Below are 26307 nucleotides of genomic sequence, written 5' to 3' on the forward strand. Positions count from 1 at the left end.
ACCCACAGGGAGGCATGAGGTTTTCACCTAAAAACTCACATTTGCAGTTACTCTGAAAAATTAAAAGATCTGGCAATATTGGGCTCACATTTCTGCCTGGGCACTAGAGCTCACTCTGCTTGTGCTACAGCCAAGTAACAGCCACTCTCCCTCGGGTTACCACAGTCTCCACTGCTCCCTATCATCCCACGCCTGGCCCACTGCACTCTTGGTGCTACCTGCCCGATCCCTGCTGGCTCTGGTGTCCCTGACTCACAGGTCAGAGCAGGGCATTTTCAGCCTCAGCCTGTTTCTTCTTCAGCTTTGAACAAATGGAAGCCAGGGTCTTGCTCTTTCCCCTAGGCTGGAGTGCAGCAGCGTGATCCTCACTCACTGCAGCCTTCAACTCCTGGGCTCAAGTGAGCTTCCTGCCTCAGCCTCCCAAGTGGCTGGGACTACAGATGCCAGCCACTTTGCCCAGCAGGACTCAACGTTTCAAGCACCCACTACTTCCTCTCTGCTTCTCAAGGCCCAAATTAACAGATCCCAAGCCCCTTCCCCTCCCCCAACTCACTGGAGGATGCCAATGTAGTCTTCCACTGTGGCTGGGTGATCCGACTGCCAGTTCTTCTTGAACCCGACCACCAGAATATTGGGCTTCATTCTCCCGAGACCTGCGGCCTGCCAGGGGATAGGGGTGAGATGGGGGACCCGTCAGAGGGGCAGTTAGTGATCAGGCCTTAGGTCCGGAAAGGGCTGTGCTCTGTGACTGGGGTGGGGCTCTGTCTCAGCTCCAGCCACCCTCCCATCCAAGCTTTGGGGGCTCAGGAGATGCATCCCCCTGTCTGGGGTCCTGTCTGCCTGGGCACACCCAGAAGAAAGGTGAAGCTGCAGACAACGTTGCCCACCATGGCTTCTCAATCCTTGGCCAAGGACTATAGGGTCCCATGGTTATGGATGATCCCAGCTCCTACTTCTCCAACAAATTCATTTCCCATAAGAGACTTGAGCTCAGAGGCCACGCTTGGCGTATTACCGGCTCATCTAATTCACACATCATTTATGTTTCTCTCTTTTTTTTCCTTTTTTTTTTTGAGACAGAGTCCCATCATGTCACCCAGGCTGGAGTGCCGTGGCGCAATCTCTACTAAAAATACAAAAAAATTATTTTTACAGGCAGGTGCAGTGGTGTGTGCCTGTAATCCCAGTTACACGGAAGCCTGAGGCAGGAGAATGGCTTGAACCCGGGAGGCAAAGATTGCAGTGAGCTGAGATCACACCATTGCACTCCAGCCTGGGCAACAAGAGCAAAACAAGTCTCAAAAAAAAAAAAGTTGGGGCTTTTTCTGCAGCAAAAGGGGCTTAAGCAAAGGGGCGCACAGGACTTTCTGCCTTCCAGGTTGTGTCCCCGAGCCATAAGTCCTGTAGGGGAGCCCCCAGCCCACGGCACCTGCATGAGAATCTGGGCACCGCTTCGGAGGTCCTCGGCAATGACGTCAGAGTAGAAGGCCTTGATCTTCCTCTTGTTCAGCCATTTGGTGTGCCCGCTGGCGATGAGCCGGAGCTCAGGCATCCTCTGCTTGGGGGGGCCCTGTGGGTGGGAGGGGCAGGGGACACTGCCAGCTGCCTTCACCCTCCGGCCTGAGGTTCAGCCCCTCTCCTGCCCTGGAGGCTGCCCTAGGGGCTCGGCAGCACCCATGGTGACCCTTTCCTTTGATCATTTAAGGGAAGGACAGGGAGTGTGGAGAAAGAGGGGAGGAAGGGAGAGGTAGGGAGCAGGAAAGAGGCAGAGCAGCCGCGGGAGAAGCCAGCAAGAGAGGCCAGGAAGGGGAGAGAATGGGTCCGTGGGAGGGCCTGGCTGGGCACCCCTTGCTCTGTATCCCGTCAGCCCCCACCCGAGGGGTGGACATCACACCCGGGCGGCTCCCCCAGGAGTGCTGCCCTGCGCCAATCCAGGGGTCACTCACAATGAGCACGTGGCCACAGATCATCAGGCTGAGGTTCTGGGTGAAGGTGCCCACAAAGTCCACCAGCGCTGGGCGGAAGTTTGGGGGCCCTGTGAGCACCAGGCACTGGGGGCTGAGGAGGGAAGGGAAAAGGACAGGAGCCATCAGGAGAGAGCCCACAGCAGGCTGGGCGCAAAAGGCACCACCCAGGCTCCCTGAACCGCGATGTGGCCGCCAACATGACCCTACGTGCTTGGGGCCTCAACTTCCCGCCTATAAATCCAGGGTGACGTTTAGGGCCCTTCCCGCTCTTTTGGTGGCCTCCAAAAAGACTAGTCTCCCTGGTCCTTCCTGCTCGGGCCACCAAACGCTCCCCCCACTGCTTCTCCCCTGCCCGGCCTAGCCCAGCATGGAGATGGGAAGAACAAAGCCTGGAAGTGAGGAAGCCTGTCACTTACAAACTCACCAGTTACCCAGGCAGGTGACTCAGCCTCTGCGTCAAGAGGCAGCAGAGGGCAGTGGTCAAGGGCCATGACCTGTGTCAACTGGAGCCAGACTTAATCGGCCATTCACCAGCTGTGTGACCCGGGGCCAGTTACTTAACCTCTCTGTGCCTCAGTGTCCTTGTCCATGACTGGGTTAGTAATTTCCTGGACCTCAGCCGGTTGTCGTAAGGCTGCTTAAGGTACTTTGCAAGTGCCTGGCTCATAGTAAGCACGACAGAAACAGATAGTGCCAATCATTACTAGAATCTGGCGGGAAGGGGTGGCAGGTGCATAATTCTCCTCGACAAAGAGGGGACTCAGCTTTGAAGGGCACTCAGGAGAGGTTCACACCATCCACCCCCAGGATACTGTGAGGGGAACTGCAGCACCAATTGCCTTGACAACAGAGATGCTTCCACTATGGAAACCGAGGCACAGAGAGGTCCCTTGATTGGCTTGGTCCCCATCATGATATGTCCACCCCTGTCTCGTGGCAGCTGGGTGGCTCCTCCACCTCTGATCCCTCTCTGAGTGGGGGCCGCACACACCCTAGGTCTGTCCAGAGCCGGTGACAGGTCTAGGATTGGAAACTCCCAGGGTGGGGCCATCACCAGCCCCCGGGTCTTAGGTGGGTCCCAGCAGCTCTGCTCACCGGTAGTTCTTGATGTGGTCTTCTACCTCGTTGAGGCCCACTGAGTAGCTCAGGGCCAGGTTGTAGGAGCCAGCCTGTACCGAGGAGCCCCAATTTACCTCTGGGGGAGCAAGGGAGCAGTGGGGTAAGAGCAGTGTTAGGAATCACCAGAAGAAACCAGACACGTGGAGGGACGGAGGCAATGTCGGCCCTCTCTAGGTACCCCGCACTCGTGGGAGCAGGGCCTCCTGGGTGGGCAGCCTGCAGGGTGGAGGCCTTCGGACCACGTGGCTGCACGCTGAAGAGTGATACATCAAGGCCGGGCGCAGTGGCTCATGCCTGTAATCCTGGCACTTTAGGAGGCCGAGGTGAGTAGATCACCGAGGTCAGGAGTTCGAGACCAGCCTGGCCAACATGGTGAAACCCCATCTCTACTAAAAATTCAAAAGTTACCCAGGTGTGGTGGTGGGCACCTATAATCTCAGCTACTCGGGAGGCTGAGGCAGGAGTATCGCTTGAACTCGGGAGGTGGGGGTTGCAGTGAGTGGAGATTGTGCCACTGCAGTCCAGCCTGGGCGACAGAGTGAGAATCTGCCCCCAGCCCCCCGCAAAAAAAGTTATACATCAAGCTCCACACAATATCCTCCCGCTTTGCCAAATCTTTGCAATGGCCTAGATGCCCAGGTTGAGATTTAGAATCCCAGGCTTTCTCAGAGTCCTGTTTCCTGCCCTCAGGTCACTGCCACCCCAGGGTCCCTGCCTGCAGCCAAGTAGAGCCCCTGCCCAGAGTCCCTGCAGCCACACAGCAGCCCTCGGCCACCCGAGGCCTGGGTGTGCACAGCAGCCTGCCAGCCCCTCTTGGGGGACAGCCTTAGGGAAGAGGCAGGAGCAGCCTCTGGAAGCTCACTCAGAGTCCTTCGGTCAGGAGATTCCAAGGTCCTGAGTGCCCAGGGGTGGCTTAGAAGTTGAGGCATGGGCCCTGAGTGGGGACATCCCTTGGGGCTCCTCGCCACATGGGGAGGGACGAGGGCGAGGGCCAGAGAGGGGCCCTTGATAGCACAGAGCCCGACTCAGACCCCTCTAGTGGGGGGGGAGGGCAGTGCCACATGCATGGCTACCCTGGGGGAGGAGGGCTGAGGCGCCGCAGCTGGGACACACACCTGGCTTCTTGTAGATCACATAGAGCAAGAGAAAGAGCACCACGCCGATGGCGATGAGGGCCGCCCACCAGGTGAGGAGGAACATGATGACCACGGAGATGACAGCCCCGAACAGCGCTGCCCACTTGTTGTAGTATTGGAATGAGGGTCTCCACCCTGGGCCAAGGGCACCAGTTAGTGGGCAGTCCTGGCACTCTGGAGCCTCTTTCTAGGCCAGAGCTGCTGGGCAGGACCTGGCAGTAATGCCAGCAGTGCCCAGAGCCAGGGTCCCAACATGTACCCACCAGCCATGAGCACCACCCACCCTTCCTCCCAGGGCTGGGTCTGCAGGCTCTGGGGCAAACCACACACCCATCTTGGCTGGCATTTCACCATGTCCACAGGCTGTGCCAAGGAGTGGGTGTCCAGCTCTGGCCAAATACAGCCACAGGACACCCCATGCCAGCAATAGTACCAGCTCCCATGGTGTCAAGGGGGTGAGATGGAGGGGGAAGGGCATGACTCTGCCTGGCTCCTTGCCAGCAGGCCAGGCTAGGGCTGCCATGAGTGACAGCCGCCTCATGGCTCAACTCCAGGGCCATGATGCACACTGGGGTCTATGTGAAAGGTGGCCTGGTAAAAGGCAATGGCAATTTGGAGCTAGTTAGAAAAAAACTTCCTCAAGACTCTTTATAGCCATCTGCCAGAGGTTTTCCATCATACATATGCAAATGTGTAAAATAATATGATATGAATCGTGCCTCCTAGAGTTGTGCAGTGTGCAACCTGCAGCACTGTCCGTGACAGCCCTAGCTGTGACTTTGGGCAATTCTCTTTCTCTAAGGAATCAGACTCCTGATTCCTGTAAAACTGGGGAAAGGACAAGACTGGAAAACCCCTACAGATGGTAAACAACGTATGAATTCATGTAAAGTGCACACTGTAAGTGCTTGAGAAAGGAGAGCCACTATTATTACTATTTGAGATGGAGTCTTGCTCTGTTGCCCAGGCTGGAGTGCAATGGCATGATCTTGGCTCACTGCAGCCTCCTGTTCCTGGGTTCAAGTGATTCTCCTGCCTCAGCCTCCCAAATAGCTGGGATTACAGGCATCTGCCACCACACCCGGCTAATTTTTGTGTCTTTGTAGAGACAGGGCTGCACCATGTTGGCTAGGCTGGTCACAAACTTCTGACCTCAAGTGATCACCCACCTCGGCCTCCCAAAGTGCTAGGATTACATGTGTGAGCCACCACTCCTGGCCAAGAGCCACTATTACTAGATGAATGTTCCCTTTCATTGGTTTTAATTTGAGAGGTGATCTTGGGCTGCCTCACCCATGCCTCCCACTCCCACCCCATGCTCCAGTACCCCCCAGCCCCTGGGTGCCTCCTCCTGAAGTGAGGTGAAGAGTTTGCTTACCAGGTGAGTTGGTGACGGAGGCGTGGAAGCAGCTGAAGTTGATGAGGGCATAGGAGCAGAGGAAGAAGTTGGAAATGATGGGGGCTATGGTGTTGAGCTCAGCTTCAGGAACCCAGGGAGAGAGAGGACAGCCTGTTGGGCAACTCCGCCAAGGAGTGGCTTGGCACCCTCCTTCCCAGAGTGGGGGACCCCAGACAGGCTCAGTCAGTCTCAACCTTCTCATCTGTGAAATGGGTCTATCCTTTTGTGAAGCTCAAAGGGATGGTATAAACTGTAAGCGCCCAGCTTTTAAGACACTGGTGGGGGGCCGGGCGCGGTGGCTCAAGCCTGTACTCCCAGCACTTTGGGAGGCCGAGGCGGGTGGATCACGAGGTTGAGAGATCGAGACCATCCTGGTCAACATGGTGAAACCCCGTCTCTACTAAAAATACAAAAAATTAGCTGGGCATGGTGGCGCGTGCCTGTAATCCCAGCTACTCGGGAGGCTGAGGCAGGAGAATTGCCTGAACCCAGGAGGCGGAGGTTGCGGTGAGCCGAGATCGCGCCATTGCACTCCAGCCTGGGTAACAAGAGCGAAACTCCGTCTCAAAAAAAAAAAAAAAAGAAAAAAAGAAAGACACTGGTGGGGGCAGTGTGAGAGTAGACCCCATCAGGCTACGGGACAATCAAGAGTAGTGGCTGTCACACTGTTTTGATCACAATTACAGTAAGAAATACTGTCGGGCCCGGTGGCTCATGCCCGTAATCCCAGCACTTTGGGAGGCCGAGGCGGGTAGATCACAAGGTCAAGAGATCGAGACCGTCCTGGTCAACGTGGTGAAACCCCGTCTCTATTAAAAATACAAAAAATTAGCTGGGCATGGTGGCGTGTGCCTGTAATCCCAGCTACTCGGGAGACTGAGGCAGGAAAATTGCCTGAGCCCGGGAGGCGGAGGTTGCGGTGAGCCAAAATCGTGCCATTGTACTCCAGCCTGGGTAACAAGAGCGAGACTACGTCTCCAAAAAAAAAAAGAAATACTTTTTTTTTTTTTTTTTGAGATGGAGTCTTGCTTCATTGCCCAGGCTGGAGTGCAGTGGCGTGATCTCAGCTCACTGCAACCTCTGCCTCCCAGGCTCAAACAAGTCTCCTGCCTCAGCCTCTCTAGTAGCTTGGATTACAGGCGTGCACCACTACATCCAGCTAATTTTTGTTTCTGTTTTTTTTTTTTTTGTTTTTTTTTGTTTTTTTGTTTTTTTTGAGACGGAGTTTCGCTCTTGTTACCCAGGCTGGAGTGCAATGGCGCGATCTCGGCTCACCGCAACCTCCGCCTCCCGGGTTCAGGCAATTCTCCTGCCTCAGCCTCCTGAGTAGCTGGGATTACAGGCACGCGCCACCATGCCCAGCTAATTTTTTGTATTTTTAGTAGAGACGGGGTTTCGCCATGTTGACCAGGATGGTCTCGATCTCTCGACCTCGTGATCCACCCGCCTCGGCCTCCCAAAGTGCTGGGATTACAAGCTTGAGCCACCGCGCCCGGCCTCTGTTTTTTTTTAATGGAGTCTTGCTCTGTTACCAGGCTGGAGTGCAGTGGCACAATCTTGACTCACTGCAACCTCCACCTCCCGGTTCAAGCAATTCTTCTGCCTCAGCCTCCTGAGTAGCTGGGACCACAGGCGTGTGCCACCACGCCCAGCTAATTTTTTTTGTATTTTTAGTAGAGACAGGGTTTCACCGCCTTGGCTAGGCTGGTCTCAAACTCCTGAACTCAAGTGATCCGCCCCCTTGGCCTCCCAAAATGCTGGGATTACTGCTGTGAGCCACTGCACCTGGCCAGAAATACATTTTGCAATGTGACTCCAGACACCAAAGGCCGTAACACAGCTCCACCCCAGTGGTAACCCACCCAAGAACTGCTCTGTCTCCCATCTCCCTGTTCCCCTCCCCTGCCACTGCCCCCAGCACCCCAGACAAACTTTTACATATGAATCCTTGTCTCAGGGCCTGCTTCTGGGGATCCCAAAACATTACACGCACCAATGTGCCAGGTCCTCTGTCCACAATTTCATGTAATCACCTAAGAACCCTGCCCGAAGCATCTGAGATCATGGTCCTCGAGTCTGAAGTCAAGTCAGACCCACCCAGATGAAAGGACATCGAATCTAAATCAGGGTGCATTGCAGGGAAATGTGTTTCTGGGCCCCGGAGAGCAGGAAACAGACACGGGGCCAGGGAACACCAAGTCTGAACAGACTTTTCCATCTCTGCCACCTCTTCACGTGGTTCAGGACCTGGTAGTGCCTGGTGTCTGGAAAGCTTCCCTTGGGCAATAGTGACTAGGCAAATCTCATGGACTGTGATGCCAGCCTGAACAGCACGGAGTCACTGGTGGCAGGAGGGTGTCATGAGCCCGGGGAGGCTGGCCAGCAGTCTACCCCCCACCCCACTCCTGCACAGGGAGCAGGGACCGGGGGACATCATGTCGCAGCCTGGCCACTGCCCATGCTTGGCATGGCCACCTCTCTCCTAGCAAGTTCTGCCGCCATGGCCAAGTTAATGAGGGAAGTATCGGGTGTGTGCACATGTAAGTGTGCGTGCGCGAATGCATGTAGGTGTTCCTGCACACGTGGTCTCTTCCTGCCCTTCTGAGATACACCTGTTATGCACTATTGCTCCCATTCTGTAGATGAAAAAGGTGAGGCTCAGAGAGGTGAAATAACTTGTCTAAGGTCACACAGCTGGCACGTGGCAAAGCCTGAAGAGGAAGTTGATCTGATGAACCAATTAACTGGGCCCTTTTCTCCTAAGGCATCTTCTACCTTGAAACCCAAGGAGTCTAGAAGTTCGAGGTCTGGGGAACTGGGTTGTCTAGTTTATATACCTATGAGGACACTGATCAGCCATTTGTATCCCATCCCAAGGAGGGACCAGTCAGCTGGTCCCATGCTCTGAAGGCGTTCTGGGGGTTCATTTAGACCCGGGGAGGGGTTGCTGGCAGAGCGAGAGAACAGGTAGGTTCCCTTCTAACAAAGCAGAAGGCTCTGCTGCCTGATCTGGTTTGGGAGCCACCCTGCCTGGAGGTGGGAAGGGGAAGGATCACATGGCCCCCCGATGTCTCCTCCCAGGTGGGGCCTCACCCCTCAAGACTTAGCCTCTGAGTGCCCACTAACTGTCACGCCTAGCGGGGCACTGGGGCAGGGAGACGAGGAGGCGGGAGAAGAGCCCGGCCCCCATGGCCCTCAGGGCCACCCAGGGGAACAGGAGGCCAGGCCCCGTGAGCCCCGGCAGTGCCTTACCGATGATGATGAAGGCCACAGCGATGGCATAGGCCAGCAGGTAGCCGCGCACCGGCTCCTTGTTCTTGCCGTAGCCTTTCCCGAAGAAGCCGATCAGTGGGTACAGCTGGTCCTCGCAAAGGCACTGCAGCACCAGATGCCGCGCTCACCCCCGGGCTGGGACCTGCCACTTCCCCTCCCCTGGGGCCACCTGAGCTCCAGACCAGCTCGGTGCCCTCCCCAGCCTGGATCCTGGTGTCTGTTTCTGTTAAACGGGGTGATCAGCCCTCCTCCGCTCGCCCCACTCTACCATGAGGACAGTAAAAGGGCACGACCAGGCCGGTGGATGGCTCTGGGTACGGCTTGAATGGTTGGGTTGCAGATAGGATGCAGGTGGCACAGGTGGGAGTTTGGGGTGGGGACTGCAGGTGTTATTCAAGTCACACCATCGGGCGGGGGCTGCTTCCTTCAAGAGTTTGCTGAGAGCTCCCTTTCCCTTCTGGCTAGAGATCCCGGTCTAATGACACCTCCAGGTCTTTATAGCAGTCACCCAGGGTCCCAGCCTATTGTGCCTCTAGCCCAGGCTTCCCACCCCCCATCATCTTGATCCCTTTCTGTGGCCTCACCTGGAAGACTTTGGCAGCAGAGACAAGACAGGCCAGGGCAGAGGAGAGGGTGGCCCCAAAGATGCCGGCCGTGATCAGAGGTGCGAAGCCTGACACCATGCTCATAGTCTGCAGGGATTTGGGGATCAGGGACTCCATGGTGGGGGGCTGAGCCAGAAGCCCCTAAATGTGGCACCTCATTCCTTACTGCAGGCAGGGGCTGGGCCCTGAACCTCCATCTGAGTCCACAACCCACCCCTGGAGATCCCAGGGTCCACTCACAGGCCGGGACTGGACAGACCTGGGCTCTGAACCCCTATCCCTTAAGCCTAGGGCTCAGCTCCCCAAACTAGTCCCCCCCAGAAATTTCCAGGCCTGCAAGGGGCCCTGCAGCCTCCACCCAGCCCCCGCTGTGTCTCTGGGTCAGCCCTCCTGGCGGTACCTGGTAATAGTTGATGAGGCCGTAGCGGCAGCTGTGCTGCTGGGCGCATTCGGTGAAGTTCCAGCCATAGCCGCAGGCCAGTCCCTCACAGGCACCCCAGCTGGGGGTCACCGTGTCATTCAGGACCCCAGAGGCATCTCGCACCACGCAGGAGCCTGAGGGGGAGGGAGAGCATGGGGAGGTCTCCCTTCCCTCCTTACTCGGTCCTCTTGCAGCCCCACTGCTGCAGAGGGTGAGACGCTGCAGACGACGGGGCAGCCCTCCCTTCATCATGCAGGGATGATGACAATGGCAGTGTGCTGACAGTGCGCCCAGTGCCATCCTAAGTACTTTACAACAACCTATGAGCAGGCATCACTATTACTTTTCTTGCCATTTTACAGGGGCCCAGAGAGCTTAAGCGACCAAGATCACAATGTCCTCCTGAGATAAGCTGGACCAAGTCCCTTGGCCATTTGTGAACAGCTTGCCTCAAAGGGGACCTCTGGGAGCAAGTGCACCTGTGAGGATCTCAGTTCGAGGCAGGTGTTAACAGCCCAGGCCTGGGCTCAAAGCGGGGCTCCACCATTCAGTGGCTGCGTGACCCCAGGCAGGTCATTTAACCTCTCTGAGCTCCTGTTTTCTCCTTGGTGAAACAGGGAAAATGACAGTGATGGGATTGGCATGAAAAAGGCTGGGCACGTGAGGAGTCAGTTGCGGTTATCATCATCACCTTCATCATCATCACTCCTAGGGTTGGAGCAGGATTTGTCCTGTAGGATCTTCACACTCATGAACCTGGACCCTCAAGGAAACCAAGGAGCCTGGTCTGACCCCGCCACACCCACCGCCATGAAGATGCTCTGATCACTGCCAAGATACCCCAGAGACAGGTCCAAGGTTCCACATCCTGAGGTCATCACACCCTCTCAGCCCAGCTCTCCCTGTTAGAGAGTCAAACCCCACCCTCTAATCTCCGGCGGTTTGGGGTTTGGACACAGCAGGGTGGAGACCAGGTCCCTCCCCTTCTTGACTGGCTGGGCTGGCCACTTACCAATGGTGGCTGAGATGGCCAGGTAAGAAATGGTGGTCCAGAAAATGGCCATGAGGGTCCCCTTGGGGATGGCTATGGCAGGGTCCTGTAGGAGGGAGGGAGAGAGGGGGACAGGGAGTGAGGGCGGGCATCAGACAACCCCTGAGACTCCTTCCAGGCCCATGCCCCTTGTCTAAGGCTGAGACTAGGGGCAGCAACGTCTGACCTTGGCCCCTCAGAGCCCCCTGTTCCAGCACAGAGGAAGAAGCCTCATGACTGAGGACACAGAGGGAAGCAACCAAGATCACGGGGCGGAGACTCCACCCAAGGCCCTGGGAGATGGAAGCAGAGAGAAGAAATTCAACAGCTCCACGCCTAGGCCATGAGGGCACCTGGCCAGGGCTTGCTTTGGGCGTGTGGAGGGCAGGGGCGAGGTGGTTAGCTCTGGAGTCGGCCGGCCGGGGATCAGTTCCAGGCGGCCAGCGGGGCAGGGTGCTGTGTTCTCACGCCCCGGCCCCTCACCTGTCAGGGATGTTGGTGAAATAAAAATAAACTAATCCCCATTGAGATCCTAGACCAGGACTCCCCTCCCCGCCAGCCCTCACAGCATGGTCAATCATTATGCACCAATTGCTTTGTCTGGCTCCTCAACAATAAATAGGATATGCCCCAGACGTCCTCCTTTCATTCTGGGAAAGAAATCTCTGCTGGTATTTTCTTGTTTCTTTTTCTTTCTTTTTTCTTTTTTTTGAGACAGAGTCTTGCTCTGACACCCAGGCTGGAGTGCAGTGGCACGATCTCGGTTCACTGCAACCTCCACTTCCTGTGTTCAAGTGATTCTCCTGCCTCAGCCTCCCGAGTACCTGGGACTATAGGTGTGCACCACCATGATAAGTGCCCTAATTTTTGTACTTTTAGTAGCGACAAGGTTTTGCTGTTATGGCCAGGCTGGTCTCGAACTCCTGACCTCAATTCAAGTGATCCACCCACCTCAGCCTCCCAAAGTGCTGGGATTACAGGCTTGAGCCACTGAGCCCGGCCTGCTTGTATTTTCTTAACAGTGATAACAAGCCTTCATGAACACACCACGTGTTGCACTCTTCTAGGCACTTTCTCAAATGTAATTTCCTGAGAAGTGGTCTGGGCAGCCCAGCTCAACTGGTGGGGAAACTGAGGGCAGAGAGCCGTGAGGAAGACCAAGCTCTGGTCCTGACCACATCAAGGTCCATAGCCTCAGGCTCCGAGGACTAGTCCTGGGTGCTGCAACACAGGCTGGGATTTTTACAGCAAGTTTAAGACCTACTCACTCTCCAGGCACAGACCCAGCCTGGAGGCAAAGGCCAGGCCTGCCACGGGATGTAAATTTCTAAACCTCCCTAGCCTTCCCTCGGCTTTCTGCACACCATGCAGTTAGCAGATGGAGCCACAGATTAGCAGCAAGTCAAACTAGAGTGGTGGGGGAGGCTGCCAGGAGGAGGTGGGAGGGAGGGTGTGGCAGGCCTGAGAAAAATGGGAGGAGAGGTGTGGAGCTGGAGTCTCTGGAGCCCAGGTCTGCTGGGATGCCCAAGCCTTGGCCAAGTCCCCTCTGTGGCCCAGGTGTGGAGCTGTTGAATTTCTTCTCTCTGCCTCCGTGGAGTCTCCACCCTAGGGCTCTGCAAGGCCCCTGCAGCTGTGGACCTGCCAGCCCTGCCTGGTATACCTGTTTGACTTACCTGGGCCATGCACATGGGGTCCCCAGTCCCAAAGCCAACAGAACATACCAGCCTCCCACCCTGCCTCTAGTGGATTGAATAGTGTCCCCCAAAATTCATGTCCACCTAGAATCTCAGAATATGGCCTTATTTGGAAATAGAATCTTTGCAGGTGCAATTAGTGAAGATGACGTCATACTGGACGAGGGTGGGCCCTGCACGCAATGGCTGGTGTCCTTAGGAGGAAAGGACCCACCGAAGAAAGAAGGCCACGTGAGACAGAGACAGAGGTTGGAATGATGAGGTTGCCAGCCAAGGAAAGCCACTGTCAGCAGCCACCAGAAACTAGGAAGAGGCAAGGAAGGGTTCTCCCCTGGGCTTTCAGAGGGAGCTCGGTCCTGCTAACACCTGGGTTCCGGACTTTTAGCCTCCTGAACTGGGAGAAAATATAGGTCTGTTTTTAAGGCACCCAACTGGTGGTAAAAACACAAATATGTCAGCCATCGCCCCCCGACCCTGCCTCCTGCATCTAAATCTGAGATCTCAGCCCCTGGATGCGCTGGGAAGAGGCAGGCGGGGAAGAGGTGAGCTGGGTAGAAGTGGGCTGAGATGTGGACCTGGGTGTGCCTGCCTTTGAGATTGCTGCCTGGGAATTTAACCAAGTTAGACTCTTCCCTGCTGTGTGCACTGGGAGAAGCCCCTTAACATCCCGGAGCCTCAGTTTCCCCATCTGTGAAATCGGCAAATAACTTGGCATGTGACAAGTGCCCATAAATGTGAGCTGTTGGGGTGGGGGCAGTATTGTGAACAGGGACGTGGCCTGAGGCTACACAAAAAATATTTGTTGAATGATGAAATTGTGATTCAGTTGAGGTCTCTTTGTTCTAGAAACTGGCACTCAGGCGGGGTGCAGTGGCTCACACCTGTAATCCCAACATTTTGGGAGGCCGAGGCAGGCAGATCACCTGAGGTCAGCAGTTTGAGACCAGCCTGACCAACATGGAGAAATCCTGTCTCTACTAAAAACACAAAATTAGCTGCATGCGGTGGCGCATCCCTGTAATCCCAGCTACTTGGAGGCTGAGGCAGGAGAATCACTTGAATGTCACAGTGAGCTGAGATTGCACCATTGCACTCCAGCCTGGGCAACAAGAGTGAAACTCCATCTCAAAAAAAAAAGAAGCGCCGGGCGCGGTGGCTTAAGCCTGTAATCTCAGCACTTTGGGAGGCCAAGGCGGGTGGATCACGAGGTCGAGAGATCGAGACCATCAACGTGGTGAAACCCCGTCTCTACTAAAAATACAAAACATTAGCTGGGCATGGTGGCGCGTGCCTGTAATCCCAGCTACTCAGGAGGCTGAGGCAGGAGAATTGCCTGAACCCAGGAGGCGGAGGTTGCGGTGAGCCGAGATCGCGCCATTGCACTCCAGCCTGGGTAACAAGAGCGACACTCTGTCTCAAAAAAAAAAAAAAAAAGAAAAGAAACTGGCATTCGGGCTCCTCTGCCACCTGTGTCGTCCTGGGTAGGCCCCTGAACCTCTACGACCTTGGCATGCTTGTCTACATCGTGGTAAAAATGATAATGATGACAAGAAGCTCTTGGCTCCTTCTGCAAGCCAGGCACTGTTGTAAGCACTTTATTTTACACAAATTAGTGCATGGAATCCTCTCCACCGCCCTGCAGTGTAGGGGCTGTACTAGTCCCATTTTAGAGTTGGGGAAGCTGAGGCTCAGGGAGTTTTAAAGGATCTTGCCCAAAGTGTCACAGTGAAGGCTCCACATACGGTGGCTCTGCTGCTGAGGATGCTCCCACAGGATGGGTGAGGGCATCCAACAGCCAAGGGACCCTTACGGCTGAGGACCATTTAGGACAGAGTGCTGGTGCCGGCCCCACCCAGTTTCCAGACAGCTGACGCCAGCCGGTTGATAACCTAAGAAGCTGGATGAGGCATGGAGATAAATTCCCAGGCAACTATCTAATGAGGCTCCTTGGAATCAGGCTGGCTGAGCACTGGCCCAGCCTCTGCGGGACCTCAGGGCATGCAGAGCAGGCCTCTGCCAGCCATTCCCCAGACAAAGGAGAGGAGCCGACCAAGAGCTTTTCTGCAATTTCCAGGCTCGTTAAAGCCAGGCTGGCTTCACGATCGCCTCCATGAACAGTTCTTTTCTTTACTTTTCCTTTTTCTTTTTTTTTTTTTTGAGATGGAGTTTTACTCTTGTTGCCCAGGCTGGAGTGCAGTGGCACAATTCCAGCTCACTGCAACCTCCACCTCCTGGGTTCAAGCAATTCTCCTGCCTCAGCTTCCCGAGTAGCTGGGATTATGGGTGCATGCCACCAAGCCCAGATAATTTTTGTGTTTTTAGTGGAGACTAAAACATAGTTTCACCATATTGGCCGGGCTGGTCTCAAACTCCTGACCTCAAGTGATCCACCCGTTCCAGTCTCCCAAAGTACTGCGATTATAGGGATGAGCCACTGTGCCTGGCCCAATGCACAGTTCTTACTTCGCTTAAGAAAATGCGTCACCGGGCGTGGTGGCTCAAGCCTGTAATCTCAGCACTTTGGGAGGCCAAGGCGGGTGGATCACGAGGTCGAGAGATCGAGACCATCCTGGTCAACATGGTGAAACCCCGTCTCTACTAAAAATACAAAAAACTAGCTGGGCGTGGTGGTGCGTGCCTGTAATCCCAGCTACTCAGGAGGCTGAGGCAGGAGAATTGCCTGAGCCCAGGAGGCGGAGGTTGCGGTGAGCCGAGATCGCGCCATTGCACTCCAGCCTGGGTAACAAGAGCGAAACTCCGTCTCAAAAAAAAAAAAAAAGAAGAAAATGCGTCAAGAGGGGACTGGAGGTTGAGGGTGGGGGTTAGCTGTGGTGTCCAGCATGGGGCTAGCTTCCCACTCATCAACCTTGCTTGCCTGCCACCTCCTTTGAGCGAAGCCTCTACCGGCTTCCCATCTTTCAAAACCCAGCTCTGGAGCCTCCTGCACCCAGAAATTCTGCTGGAGCCCCTGCCAACATTAGTCTCTCCTTCTGCCCCACGATGCAGCACTTTGTGCTACTGCTCAAGCACTGCATTTCACCACGATTCAGTCAACAAACATGTACGGAGCAGCCAGCATGTGCCAGGCTCCAAGCTGGGAGGGAACAGAGAGATGGAGGCAAGCCTCAGTTCTCCAGATGCCGGGCAACAGATATGTTTGGCCAGACATCATTTTGCTGGGGAAACCACGGTGCTGAAGGAAGGGCTGGTAGAGATGATAGTTGAAGGAAGTATTTGAAACAGGCCATGTGCAGTGGCTCATGCCTGTAATCCCAGAACTCTGGGAGGGCAGATCACTTGAGGTCAGGAGTTCAAGACCAGCCTGGCCAACATGGTGAAACCCCCATCACTATTAAAAATACAAACATTAGCCAGGCATAGTGGCAGGTGCCTGTAGTTCTAGCTACTCTGGAGGCTGAAGCATGAGAATCACTTGAACCTGGGAGGCAGAGGTTGCAGTGAGTCGAGATCACGCCACTGCACTGCCTTCCAGCCTGGGAGACAGAGTGAGACGTCATCTCAAAAAAAAAAAAAAAAAAAAAGGCCCGGCACCGTGGCTCACACCTGTAATTCCAGCACTCCGGGGAAGCCAAGGCGGGTGGATCACTTTAGGTCAGGAGTTGGAGACCAGCCTGGCTAACATAGTGAAACCCTGTCTCTACTAAAACATATAAAAATTAGCCAGGCTGTGGTGGCGTACCCCTGTAATCCCAGCTACTTGGGAGGATGAGGCAGGAGAATCGCTTGAACCCAGGAAGCAGAAGTTGCAGTGAGCCGAGATTACGCCATTGCTCCAGCCTGGGCAAAAAGAGGTAAACTCCGTTTCAAAAAAAAAAAAAGAAGAAAGAAAGAAAGAAAGAAAGAGAAAGAAAGAAAGAGAGAGAGAGAAAGAAAGAAAGAAAGAGAAAGAAAGAAAGAAAAGAAGAAAGAGAAGCAGAACAGAACTATGAGGGTAAAAAAGCCAGCATAGGGAATGGTCAGGGGTGGGTGAAGCTGGACAGCCGGGCTGGAGCCTTGAATGCCAAGCTGAGAAGCCTGCCTGCAGCAAGGCAGTGGAGAGCCCTGGGAGGATGTCAGCCCAGCGAAGACACACGTGAGCAAGGCTGAGTTCTTAAGGTCACAGCTGGCCCAGCCTTCCCCTCAGTCTGAGAGTTCCGGAAACTAGGGAGGAGCCTAGCCATTTTGCCATGCCCCTCAAAACCTAGAATGCAGCTGGTCCTCATAAACAACCGCAGAATGGAATAGAATTGGTTGGACTGAGTTGAACTGAGCTGAGTAGGACTGGACTGGATTTTAGAAGCCCTGCCTCCTGGGTCTCAGTGCCCAGAGGCAGATGCCAGTAGAGCAGGGAGCAGGATTCTGCTCACTGCCCCCTTCGGTGCTAGGACACGGGATGGATGGGTATTCTTCTCACCTTGAGGTCACCGGATATGTTGGCCCCTGCGAGGATGCCTGTGGCCGAAGGGAAGAAGATGGAGAACATTCCAAAGAAGGTGCCATCCGGGCCCCGCCAGTCAGGTACCAAGTTCTGGACAAAAATGTCTCCTGCAAAAGCAAGGCGTGAGTAAGGCTCACGTGGAGGGCTTGACCCCACTTGGTGGGACCCACTGGGCAGGCAGCCCCTGATCATGGGATTGGGGAATCCCATCCTCCCAGTGTCCACACCATGGGCCAGATTCCTGGGCAGACAGTCCCTGTCCCCAGAGCGATGGTCAGGGCCCCGATCTGCACATACCCCGGTAGCTGAAGAAGCCTTTGGAGGCCTTGTCCTCAGATGGGGGGATCAGCGTCCCCACCAAGTAGTTGGCAAAGGAGACCATGATGACAAGGAAGAACAGCACCTGGGCCTGGGGGCGAAGGACCCCAGAGGTCAAATAGTCTGGTTCTACCTCTTTGGGAAGCCCCACCAGAAAATGATTTGCCCAGACCTGTCACCCCATTATTCACTCACTCATTCATTCAACACAAGTTATACAGCAGGCTCTGTTCAAGGAGCTGGGAATATAGCAGAGAACAAGACCACCAAAGCCTCTTGTCTTGGCTGATAAATAAGGAAGATGAATTTAAAGTAAGAAGAGCTTTGGGCTTGGGGCAGTGGCTCATGCCTGTAATCCCAGCACTTTGGGAGGCCAAGGCAGGTGGATCGCCTGAGGTCAGGAGTTCAAGACCAGCCTGGGCAACATGGTCAAACCCTGTCTCTACTAAAAATACAAAATTAGCCAGGCACGGTGGCACACGCTTGTGATCCCAGCTACTCAGGAGGCTGAGGCAGGAGAATTGCTTGAACCTGGGAGGTGGAGGTTTCAGTGAGCCAAGATTGTATCACTGTACTCCAACCTGGGAAACAAGAGTGAGACTCTGTCTCAAAAAAAAAAAAAAAAAAAAAAAAGATTTGGGAGGCTGAGGCGGGCGGATCATCTGATGTCAGGAGTTTGAGACCTGCCTGGCCAACATGGTGAAACTCTGTCTCTATAAAAAATACCAGGCCGGGCGCGGTGGCTCAAGCCTGTAATCCCAGCACTTTGGGAGGCCGAGGCGGGTGGATCACGAGGTCGAGAGATCGAGACCATCCTGGTCAACATGGTGAAACCCCGTCTCTACTAAAAATACAAAAAAAAACTAGCTGGGCGTGGTGGTGCGTGCCTGTAATCCCAGCTACTTAGGAGGCTGAGGCAGGAGAATTGCCTGAACCCAGGAGGCGGAGGTTGCGGTGAGCCAAGATCGCGCCATTGCACTCCAGCCTCGGCAACAAGAGCGAAACTCCGTCTCAAAAAAAAAAAAAAAAAAAAACCAAAATTGGCTGGGTGCATTGGATCACACCTATAATCCAGCATTTGGGGAGGCCAAGGTGGGTGGATCACAAGATCAAGAGATCGAGACCATCCTGGTCAACCAGGTGAAACCCCGTCTCTACTAAAAATACAAAAATTAGCTGGGCATGGTGGTGCGCACCTGCAGTCCCAGCTACTCGAGAGGCTGAGGCATGAGAATTGCTTGAAACCAAGAGGCAGAGGTTGTGGTGAGCCGAGATCGCGCCATTGCACTCCAGCCTGGGTAACAAGAGCAAAACTCCGTCTCAAAAAAAAAAAAAAAAACGGAATTAGCCAGGTATGGTGGCGTGTGCCTGTAATCCCAGCTACTCAGGAGGCTGAGGCGAAAGAATCACTTGAACCTGGGAGGCAGAGGTTGAAGTGAGCCAAGATCACATCACTGCACTCCAGCCTGGGTGCAGAGCAAAATTCTGTCTAAAAAAAAAGAAAAGAAAGGAAAAGAAAAGGCAGAGGACCAGGGAGGGCCCAGGCCTGGAGACCCCCGAGTCTCCATGTGACCACCTCCATGTCCCCCTCCCTCCACGTCCCCCTCCTCCACGTCCCCCTCCCTCCACGTCCCCCTCCCTCCACGTCCCCCTCCCTCCACGTCCCCCTCCCTCCACGTCCCCCTCCTCCACGTCCCCCTCCTCCACATCCCCCTCCCTCCACGTCCCCCTCCCTCCACGTCCCCCTCCTCCACGTCCCCCTCCCTCCACGTCCCCCTCCCTCCACGTCCCCCTCCTCCACATCCCCCTCCCTCCACGTCCCCCTCCCTCCACGTCCCCCTCCTCCACGTCCCCCTCCCTCCACGTCCCCCTCCTCCACGTCCCCCTCCCTCCACGTCCCCCTCCTCCACGTCCCCCTCCCTCCACGTCCCCCTCCTCCACGTCCCCCTCCCTCCACGTCCCCCTCCTCCACGTCCCCCTCCCTCCACGTCCCCCTCCTCCATGTCCCCCTCCCTCCACGTCCCCCTCCCTCCACGTCCCCCTCCTCCATGTCCCCCTCCCTCCACGTCCCCCTCCCTCCACGTCCCCCTCCTCCATGTCCCCCTCCCTCCACGTCCCCCTCCTCCACATCCCCCTCCCTCCACATCCCCCTCCCTCCACGTCCCCCCCTCCATGTCCCCCTCCCTCCACATCCCCCTCCCTCCACATCCCCCCTCCACGTCCCCCTCCCTCCACATCCCCCCCTCCATGTCCCCTTCCCTCCACGTCCCCCTCCCTCCACGTCCCCCTCCCTCCACGTCCCCCTCCTCCACGTCCCCCTCCTCCATGTTCCCATCCTCCATGTCCTCCTCACCTTGGACTCCCACTCCATGCCAGCCAGGGAGATGGCCAGCAGCACGGTGACAGACACCACGCCAATGATGCGGATGTCATTAGTGGGGTCCACAATGGGTGTCCCATACTCCTGGGGAGGGAAAATGGGCCAGGCTGCAAGCCACGCTCTGAACTCCCCATCCCCCAGACTCTGCCCACCTGGGAGGCACCTCCTGTGGAGTGTGCTCTGCTAAGACGAAGCTAACTCCTCAAGCACGACCCCTGCCATCGAGTCCCCAAAGCAGCTGCTTCACGGGCCTGGACAACGTGGCCTTAAAGGCAACACACACCCCCAAAGGGGACTTGTGGGAAAGGAATGGTCTCTATTTGATGAGACTGTCACTCTCACCCACAGCGATCAGGCTGTGGTTACTGATGGGTGAAGTCAGGCAGGGAGCAGGCGGGCCCAGCCCAGATGGGGTGGAGGAGAGTGCAGTGGGCTGCCAGATCCCTCTACCCAGGGTCCAGCCCCTGGCCTCACCTGGAGCAGGTCCCGCACGGTCTCTGCAAAGCCCACTGTGTGCATGGCCACTCCCACTGCATTGGCGAAAGCGAAAATGAGGCCGATGGAACCCCCGAGCTCTGGGCCGAGACTCCGGGAGATGAGGAAGTAGGTGCCACCTATCAGGGCAGAGCCGGGAAGCATGAAACCAGAGGGGTCGGTTGGCTGGGGTAGACTCGGGAAGGCAGACACCAGGAGAGAGTGGCCATGGGACCCACGGGGTCGGAGACAGCCGAGGCCATCTCATGGTTTACACAGCCCGTCTAGAGCCCTCTCCTGGAACCACAGGAGCGGCTGGAGTGTCCCATCGGGTTGGGGCAGTCTGCAGTCCTGTTCCCAGGATGAGGAGCCCACGAGAGGAGGGCCTTGGTGGGAAGGGGGATGGCCCACCTGACTTGACCTTGCCGTTGGTGGAGATGGCCGAGATGGAGAGGCCTGTGATGGAGGTCACCATGACCGACAACAGGATGATGATCCAGGTCAGGACTGCAAGGGGCACCCAAAGCTTAGTCAGGGCATTTCCCGGGGAAGGAGCCATTTGCCTACTCATTCACCATGCAACCTCAGTTCACCTCCCTTCTCTGAGCCTCAGTGTTCTCATCTGAAAAATGGGTGTCCATCTACCTCCTGGCATACTCCAAATAGCCAGGGAGCCCTTGAACTAACATTTATCGGATTGTTAGGTATGGAGGGGAAGCCACCTTTTTTTTAATAAAAAAATAAAGTAGCAGTTCCACGCATCACCTCTGGAAGCCAAATCTGTGCTGTGTTTTTACCTGCATCATGTAAATCCCACAACGGCTCTGTGAGGTAGGTTCTGTTATCACCCCCATTTTCCTAATGAGGAATCCAGGGCTCAGAGAGGTTAAGAAACTTGCCCAGGTCAGGCGCGGTGGCTCATGCCTGTAATCCCAGCACTTTGGGAGGCTGAGGCGGGTGGATCACAAGGTCAAGAGATAGAGACCATCCTGGTCAATATGGTGAAACCCCACCTCTACCAAAAATACAAAACATTAGCTGGGCATGGTGGCTCGTGCCTGTAATCCCAGCGATTCGGGACGCTGAGGCAGGAGAATTGCCTGAACTCAGGAGGCGGAGGTTGCGGTGAGCCGAGATCGCGCCACTGCACTCCAGCCTGGGTAACAAGAGCGAAACTCCGCCTCAAAAAAAAAAAAAGAAAGAAAGAAACTTGCCCAAAGTCACACAGCAGGGTACAGAGCTAGCATCTGAGCCCTGTTCTGTCCAGAGTGCAGCTTTATTTATTTTTATTTTTATTTTTATTTTTGAAACAGGAGTCTCACTCTGTCACCGAGGCTGGAGTGCAGTGGCATGATCTTGGCTCACTGCAACCTCCGCCTCATGGGTTCAAATGATTCTCCTGCCTCAGCGTCCCGAATAGCTGGGATTACAGGTGCCTGCCAATTTTTTATATTTTTAGTAGACACAGGGTTTCACCATTTTGGCCAGGCTGGTCTTGAGCTCCTGACCTCGTGATCCACTTGCCTTGGCCTCCTAAAGCTCTGGGATTACAGGCGTGAGCCACCATGCCTGGCCAGAGTGCAGCTTTCTAACCTGCATGCTTTGGGACAGAAGTGGGCTTCGAGAGGTTAATGGCTTACCGAGGGCAAACAGCCCTTAAACGTGCTGACACCATGTCCAGCGTGCCTCTGCCATGCCACCTTGACAGCGTGCCTCTGTCACTGCAGGGGACTGAGGCCGCACCAGGGAGGAGCAGGCCTGGCCCTTGGTCTGTGCAGCTCAGGTTTAATCCTGCACCCTCGGGGCCTGAGAAGAACAGGGTTCAGGCACGCCTCCCTCCTCTACCCCAGAGGGGCACTCACCGATGCCTGCCTGGGCCGTAATCCAGGGCAGCCGCAGGTAGAGGATCACGCCCCAAATGTTGAGCATGCAACGGATCTGTGAGGAGAGAGGGGTCAGAGGCCACCTGAGTGTACACCCCAAGGCTAAATGCACAGGTCTCTGTCCCTGGCTATGGCAGGGTTTTGAATACCTAGGCGCTGGGGACACCTGCGTCCCTTCTTCACCCACTTCAGTAGGTTCTGAGTCTGGTTCTACGGGGCAGGAGGGTGAGAGGCACCCGGGGACCCACCTGTCCCTCTCGCCTACTTTCCTGCCCTCCCGTTGAGGCCTGACATTGGGCTACGAGCACTGTCCCCCATCACTCTATCCATCCCAAGCCCGGGATCTTGTGTCTGCCAGCCCCAACCATGGCCCGAGTGGCCGGCAGTTGACCCAGAGCCTGGCATTTACAGGGAACTCAGCAAATGCCAGCTGAGCCAGTGTCCCATGTATTAGCAGATATCAGAGCTCAGGTGGCTGTGACTTCAGCTTCCAAATTTAAAGCAAAGCCAGAAGCCAAAATGGAGGCTGAAACTTCCAACTGGGAGGGGCTGGGGTGGTCGCTGGCCCCACCAAGTTGCAGGGCCCTTCTGAGCTCTGACAACATGGCTCGGGAGAGAGATCCTGGCTCTGAATATGAGCCTCCAGGGACCAGGAGGGGCTCAAGGTTCAGATGAAGAAAGGAGGCACAGCTAGTTGGCAGTTAAGATCAGAACCCCAGCCTCCTGCCTCCCAGAGCGGAGCTAAAGCCTTCGACATCCCATGAATTCCCCTCCGTAAAGTCCCATAATGTCTCCAAAGCCAAGTGTACTTGATTCTTTACTGTCTGGAGACTTAATCTTGCTCCACACTACAGCAAACCTTTTTCTTCCCTTCATGGAGGGGAAAAACACGTTCACGGATTTGGGTGTTTAGTGCAGCCCCCTGGTGGCTTTTTAGGGAAACACAGTTTCTTCTAATAACTCCCTGGCAGGCATTGATGTATTCTCTATTGATTTATTAACTCATTGAATTCACTGTACAGATGGGAAAACTGAAGTCCCACCAGGGCTTGAGAGTCAGAGCTGAGCCTGGATGGAGCTCTGCCTCCCTTCCCATTTCTGGACATCAAGCACCTCCTCACACCCCACTCACCATCACCCCCTTGACCCAGCCGAAGCGCACGGGCTCTTCAGGGTTCTTCTCACTGCTGGTGCCTGCCTCATCTTCCACCAGCCCGTCGGTCATCTCGTGGCTGGGCCGGCTGTCAAAGGCCAGGGTATGCAGGTGTCTGCCTTCCTGCTGGCAGCCCAGAGACCACAAGTCAGGCAGGTAGCGTTGCTAGGAATGGCATCTCTGCGTCCAGCTCACAGATCTGTACCACTGCACCCCATACTGGGCACCCCCTGACCCCTCAGCTCACTGGGTGTAGAGCGCTTGAGGGGCTTTTATTATTTTTTTATTTTTTGAGATGGAGTTTCGCTCTTGTTACCCAGAGTGGAGTGCAATGGCGCGATCTCGGCTCACTGCAACCTCCGCCTCCTGGGTTCAGGCAATTCTCCTGCCTCAGCTTCCTGAGTAGCTGGGACTACAGGCACGCGCCACCATGCCCAGCTAATGTTTTGTATTTTTAGTAGAGGCGGGGTTTCACCATGTTGACCAGGATGGTCTCGATCTCTTGACCTTGTGATCCACCCGCCTCGGCCTCCCAAAGTGCTGGGATTACAGGCGTGAGCCACCGCGCCCAGCTGAGGGGCTTTTAAAATGCTCCCCAGGCCAAGCATGGTGGCTCACACCTGTAGTCCCAGCACTTTGGGAGACCAACGTCGGTGGACCATTTGAGCTCAAGAGTTCAAGACCAGACCAGGCAACAAAGTGAAACCCCGTCTCTACCTAAGAAATACAAAAATTAGCCATGCATGGTGGTGTGCACTTGTAGTCCCAGCTACTCGGGAGGCTGACACAGGAGGATCCACCTCTTGAAGCCAGGAGGTGGAGGCTGCAATGAGCTGAGCTGAGATGCCACAGCAGACTGAGAGCCTTGGGTGCTCGTGTTCATAACAGCGCCTCCCTCTGGGAGAGCAGTGGCCTTGGAACTGATTAGGCAGTTACCCAGCTTTGTATCGGGGGACAGGATTATTATCACCCTGGAGAAGTTAAAGCTTGTCCAAGACTACACAGTTGGTGCCTGGAGGGCTGGGTCTTGAAACCAGGCTCTACCTCTGCGGCACTGGGAGGTCTCCTGGTTTGTGCCAAAGTGACTGACGCCCTCCTCTGGGGCTTTCTTCCTGGCACTTCATCTCAGTACGGAGCAAAGGGCCATGTTTTGGTTTGCTCTAAGGTAGAGAGGAGTTCTGTGAATTTAGTAAGTCTTAGCCCCAATATCAAGAACAATTCTGGGCCAGATGCGGTGGCTCACGTCTGTAATCCCAGCACTTTGGGAGGCCAAGGTGGGCAGATCACTTGAAGTCAGGAGTTCGAGACCAGCCTGGCCTACCTGGTGAAACCCCGTCTCTACTAAAAATACAAAAAATAGCTGGGTGTGGTGGTGGGCGTCTTTAGTCGCAGCTACTCAGGAGGCTGAGGCAGGAAAATGGCTTGAACCCAGGAGGTGGAGGTTGCAGTGAGCCGAGATCGCAGCACTGTACTCCAGCCTGGGCAACAGAGCCAGACTCCATCTCAAAAAGAAAGAAAGAAAGAACAATTCTGCCCAATTGTCATATAGGAAAAGTAAGGCCATGTAGGGGTCATGACAGTCCAGCTTCCAGCCCTCCACTCTTCAGTCCAGCCTCCCACTCTTCAGTCCAGCCTCCCAGGCAGCAAACCCAGCTAGCCTCCTCTCTGAGGTGGACCTTTCCAGGCCTTCTTTCCCTGTCTCTTTCAGGGGTATGCAACCTGCTTGCATGCTTCTACTCACTGGAAGCTCATTGCCTCTCTGGGCCTCCCACTCTACCTCTGGGTTGCTAGTGTTCGGCTAATACACATTCCAACATGTGCCCAGAGTTCTGCAGCTCCACTATTTCACTGGGGCCTCTCCACCCAGGAAGAAGACGCTCCTCCATCCCCACGGTGCAGACAACAGACCGAGGCTCAGAGAGGTTAGGTAACTGGGTCGAGACCACACAGCAGGAAAGTGGTTGGTCTTCTGAGACAGCACGTACCTTGAGGAAGGAGTGCAGGTCAGCCAGTGTGGGCCGGACCTTCCGGGGCTCACCAGGCTGGGTGCTGTTGGCATAATGCTCGTACGCGGGCACCACATCGATGGTGTTGTAGCCAAAGGTGCGCATGCAGAAGGTGCTGCTGTGGGTCAGGTGGCTGGGGTGGCTGCTGTCGTAGGCAGCTGGTGGTGAGGGCTCATCACTGCTCAGCAGTGTGCTGATGGTGAAGCGCCCGCTGCACAGAGTGGGGTCCCCAGGCGTCTCTGTGGCGGGCAGTTCTGCCATTGTGGCCTGGGTGTCAAGGGAGGGAGAGGCTCGGGTCGGCAAGCACACACAGGGTGATTTTATAAGCTGTGTCTGCACTGAGGAGGAGGCGGGGAGGTTAGCCTAAACCGCCCATGGCTGGTGAGCAGGGTCCCCAGACAGGGCCGGAGGCAGAGCACCGTTTGATTGCCGAGATAGGAGACCCGCCTTGGATCTGGAGAGGTGGGCTGGCCCAAAGCCAGCCACGCCCTGAGTCCTGGAGTGGCTCTGCTGACTCTGGAGGTGGCAGAGATCTCCAGCCAGGACCCAAGAAGGAACAGTTGTCAGAGAGGACCCTGAGGGGCCCTCTAAGGGATCCTAGAGATAGCCTCGTAACCTGAGAACCTACTGTGAGCCCTACTCTGTGAGAGCTCAAAAATCACTTATATTAGGCCGGGCGCGGTGGCTCAAGCCTGTAATCCCAGCACTTTGGGAGGCCGAGGCGGGTGGATCATGAGGTCAAGAGATCGAGACCATCCTGGTCAACATGGTGAAACCCCATCTCTACTAAAAATACAAAAAATTAGCTGGGCATGGTGGCACGTGCCTGTAATCCCAGCTACTCAGGAGGTTGAGGCAGGAGAATTGCCTGAACCCAGTAGGCGGAGGTTGCAGTGAGCCGAGATCGCGCCATTGCACTCCAGCCTGAGTAACAAGAGCCAAACTCCGTCTCAAAAAAAAAAAAATCACTTATATTACTATTTGATCTTAAAAATTTTATTTAGTATTGGG

The 26307-nt window shown here is 55.4% G+C and overlaps 1 protein-coding gene across 5 annotated transcripts in view; it reads right to left on the reverse strand.

The window, feature by feature from the left end:
• The window catches only part of SLC12A3 (solute carrier family 12 member 3), a 48719-nt gene extending 23085 nt beyond the window's left edge, over positions 1 to 25634 (reverse strand). The window contains exons 1-18 of one of the 5 annotated variants that reach the window (XM_010331328.3): positions 25276 to 25634; positions 23270 to 23416; positions 22117 to 22192; positions 20666 to 20761; positions 20255 to 20394; positions 19754 to 19864; positions 17380 to 17491; positions 17059 to 17189; positions 10933 to 11017; positions 9900 to 10054; positions 9479 to 9586; positions 8874 to 8997; positions 5601 to 5702; positions 4202 to 4357; positions 3063 to 3162; positions 1947 to 2058; positions 1430 to 1570; positions 554 to 660 (exon numbers count right to left, since the gene is read on the reverse strand). In XM_010331328.3, coding sequence (XP_010329630.1) covers positions 554 to 660; positions 1430 to 1570; positions 1947 to 2058; positions 3063 to 3162; positions 4202 to 4357; positions 5601 to 5702; positions 8874 to 8997; positions 9479 to 9586; positions 9900 to 10054; positions 10933 to 11017; positions 17059 to 17189; positions 17380 to 17491; positions 19754 to 19864; positions 20255 to 20394; positions 20666 to 20761; positions 22117 to 22192; positions 23270 to 23416; positions 25276 to 25557 — 2285 coding nt within the window. In that variant the 5' untranslated portion in view covers positions 25558 to 25634. The remainder of the gene's footprint in view (positions 1 to 553; positions 661 to 1429; positions 1571 to 1946; positions 2059 to 3062; positions 3163 to 4201; positions 4358 to 5600; positions 5703 to 8873; positions 8998 to 9478; positions 9587 to 9899; positions 10055 to 10932; positions 11018 to 17058; positions 17190 to 17379; positions 17492 to 19753; positions 19865 to 20254; positions 20395 to 20665; positions 20762 to 22116; positions 22193 to 23269; positions 23417 to 25275) is intronic. The other 4 variants (XM_010331329.3, XM_010331330.3, XM_003943468.4 and 1 more) reach the window with 4 other exon arrangements.
• Between the last annotated feature and the right edge of the window lie 673 nt (positions 25635 to 26307).

Source organism: Saimiri boliviensis, chromosome 1 (genome assembly GCF_048565385.1).
Source record: "Saimiri boliviensis isolate mSaiBol1 chromosome 1, mSaiBol1.pri, whole genome shotgun sequence".
NCBI lineage: Eukaryota > Metazoa > Chordata > Mammalia > Primates > Cebidae > Saimiri > Saimiri boliviensis.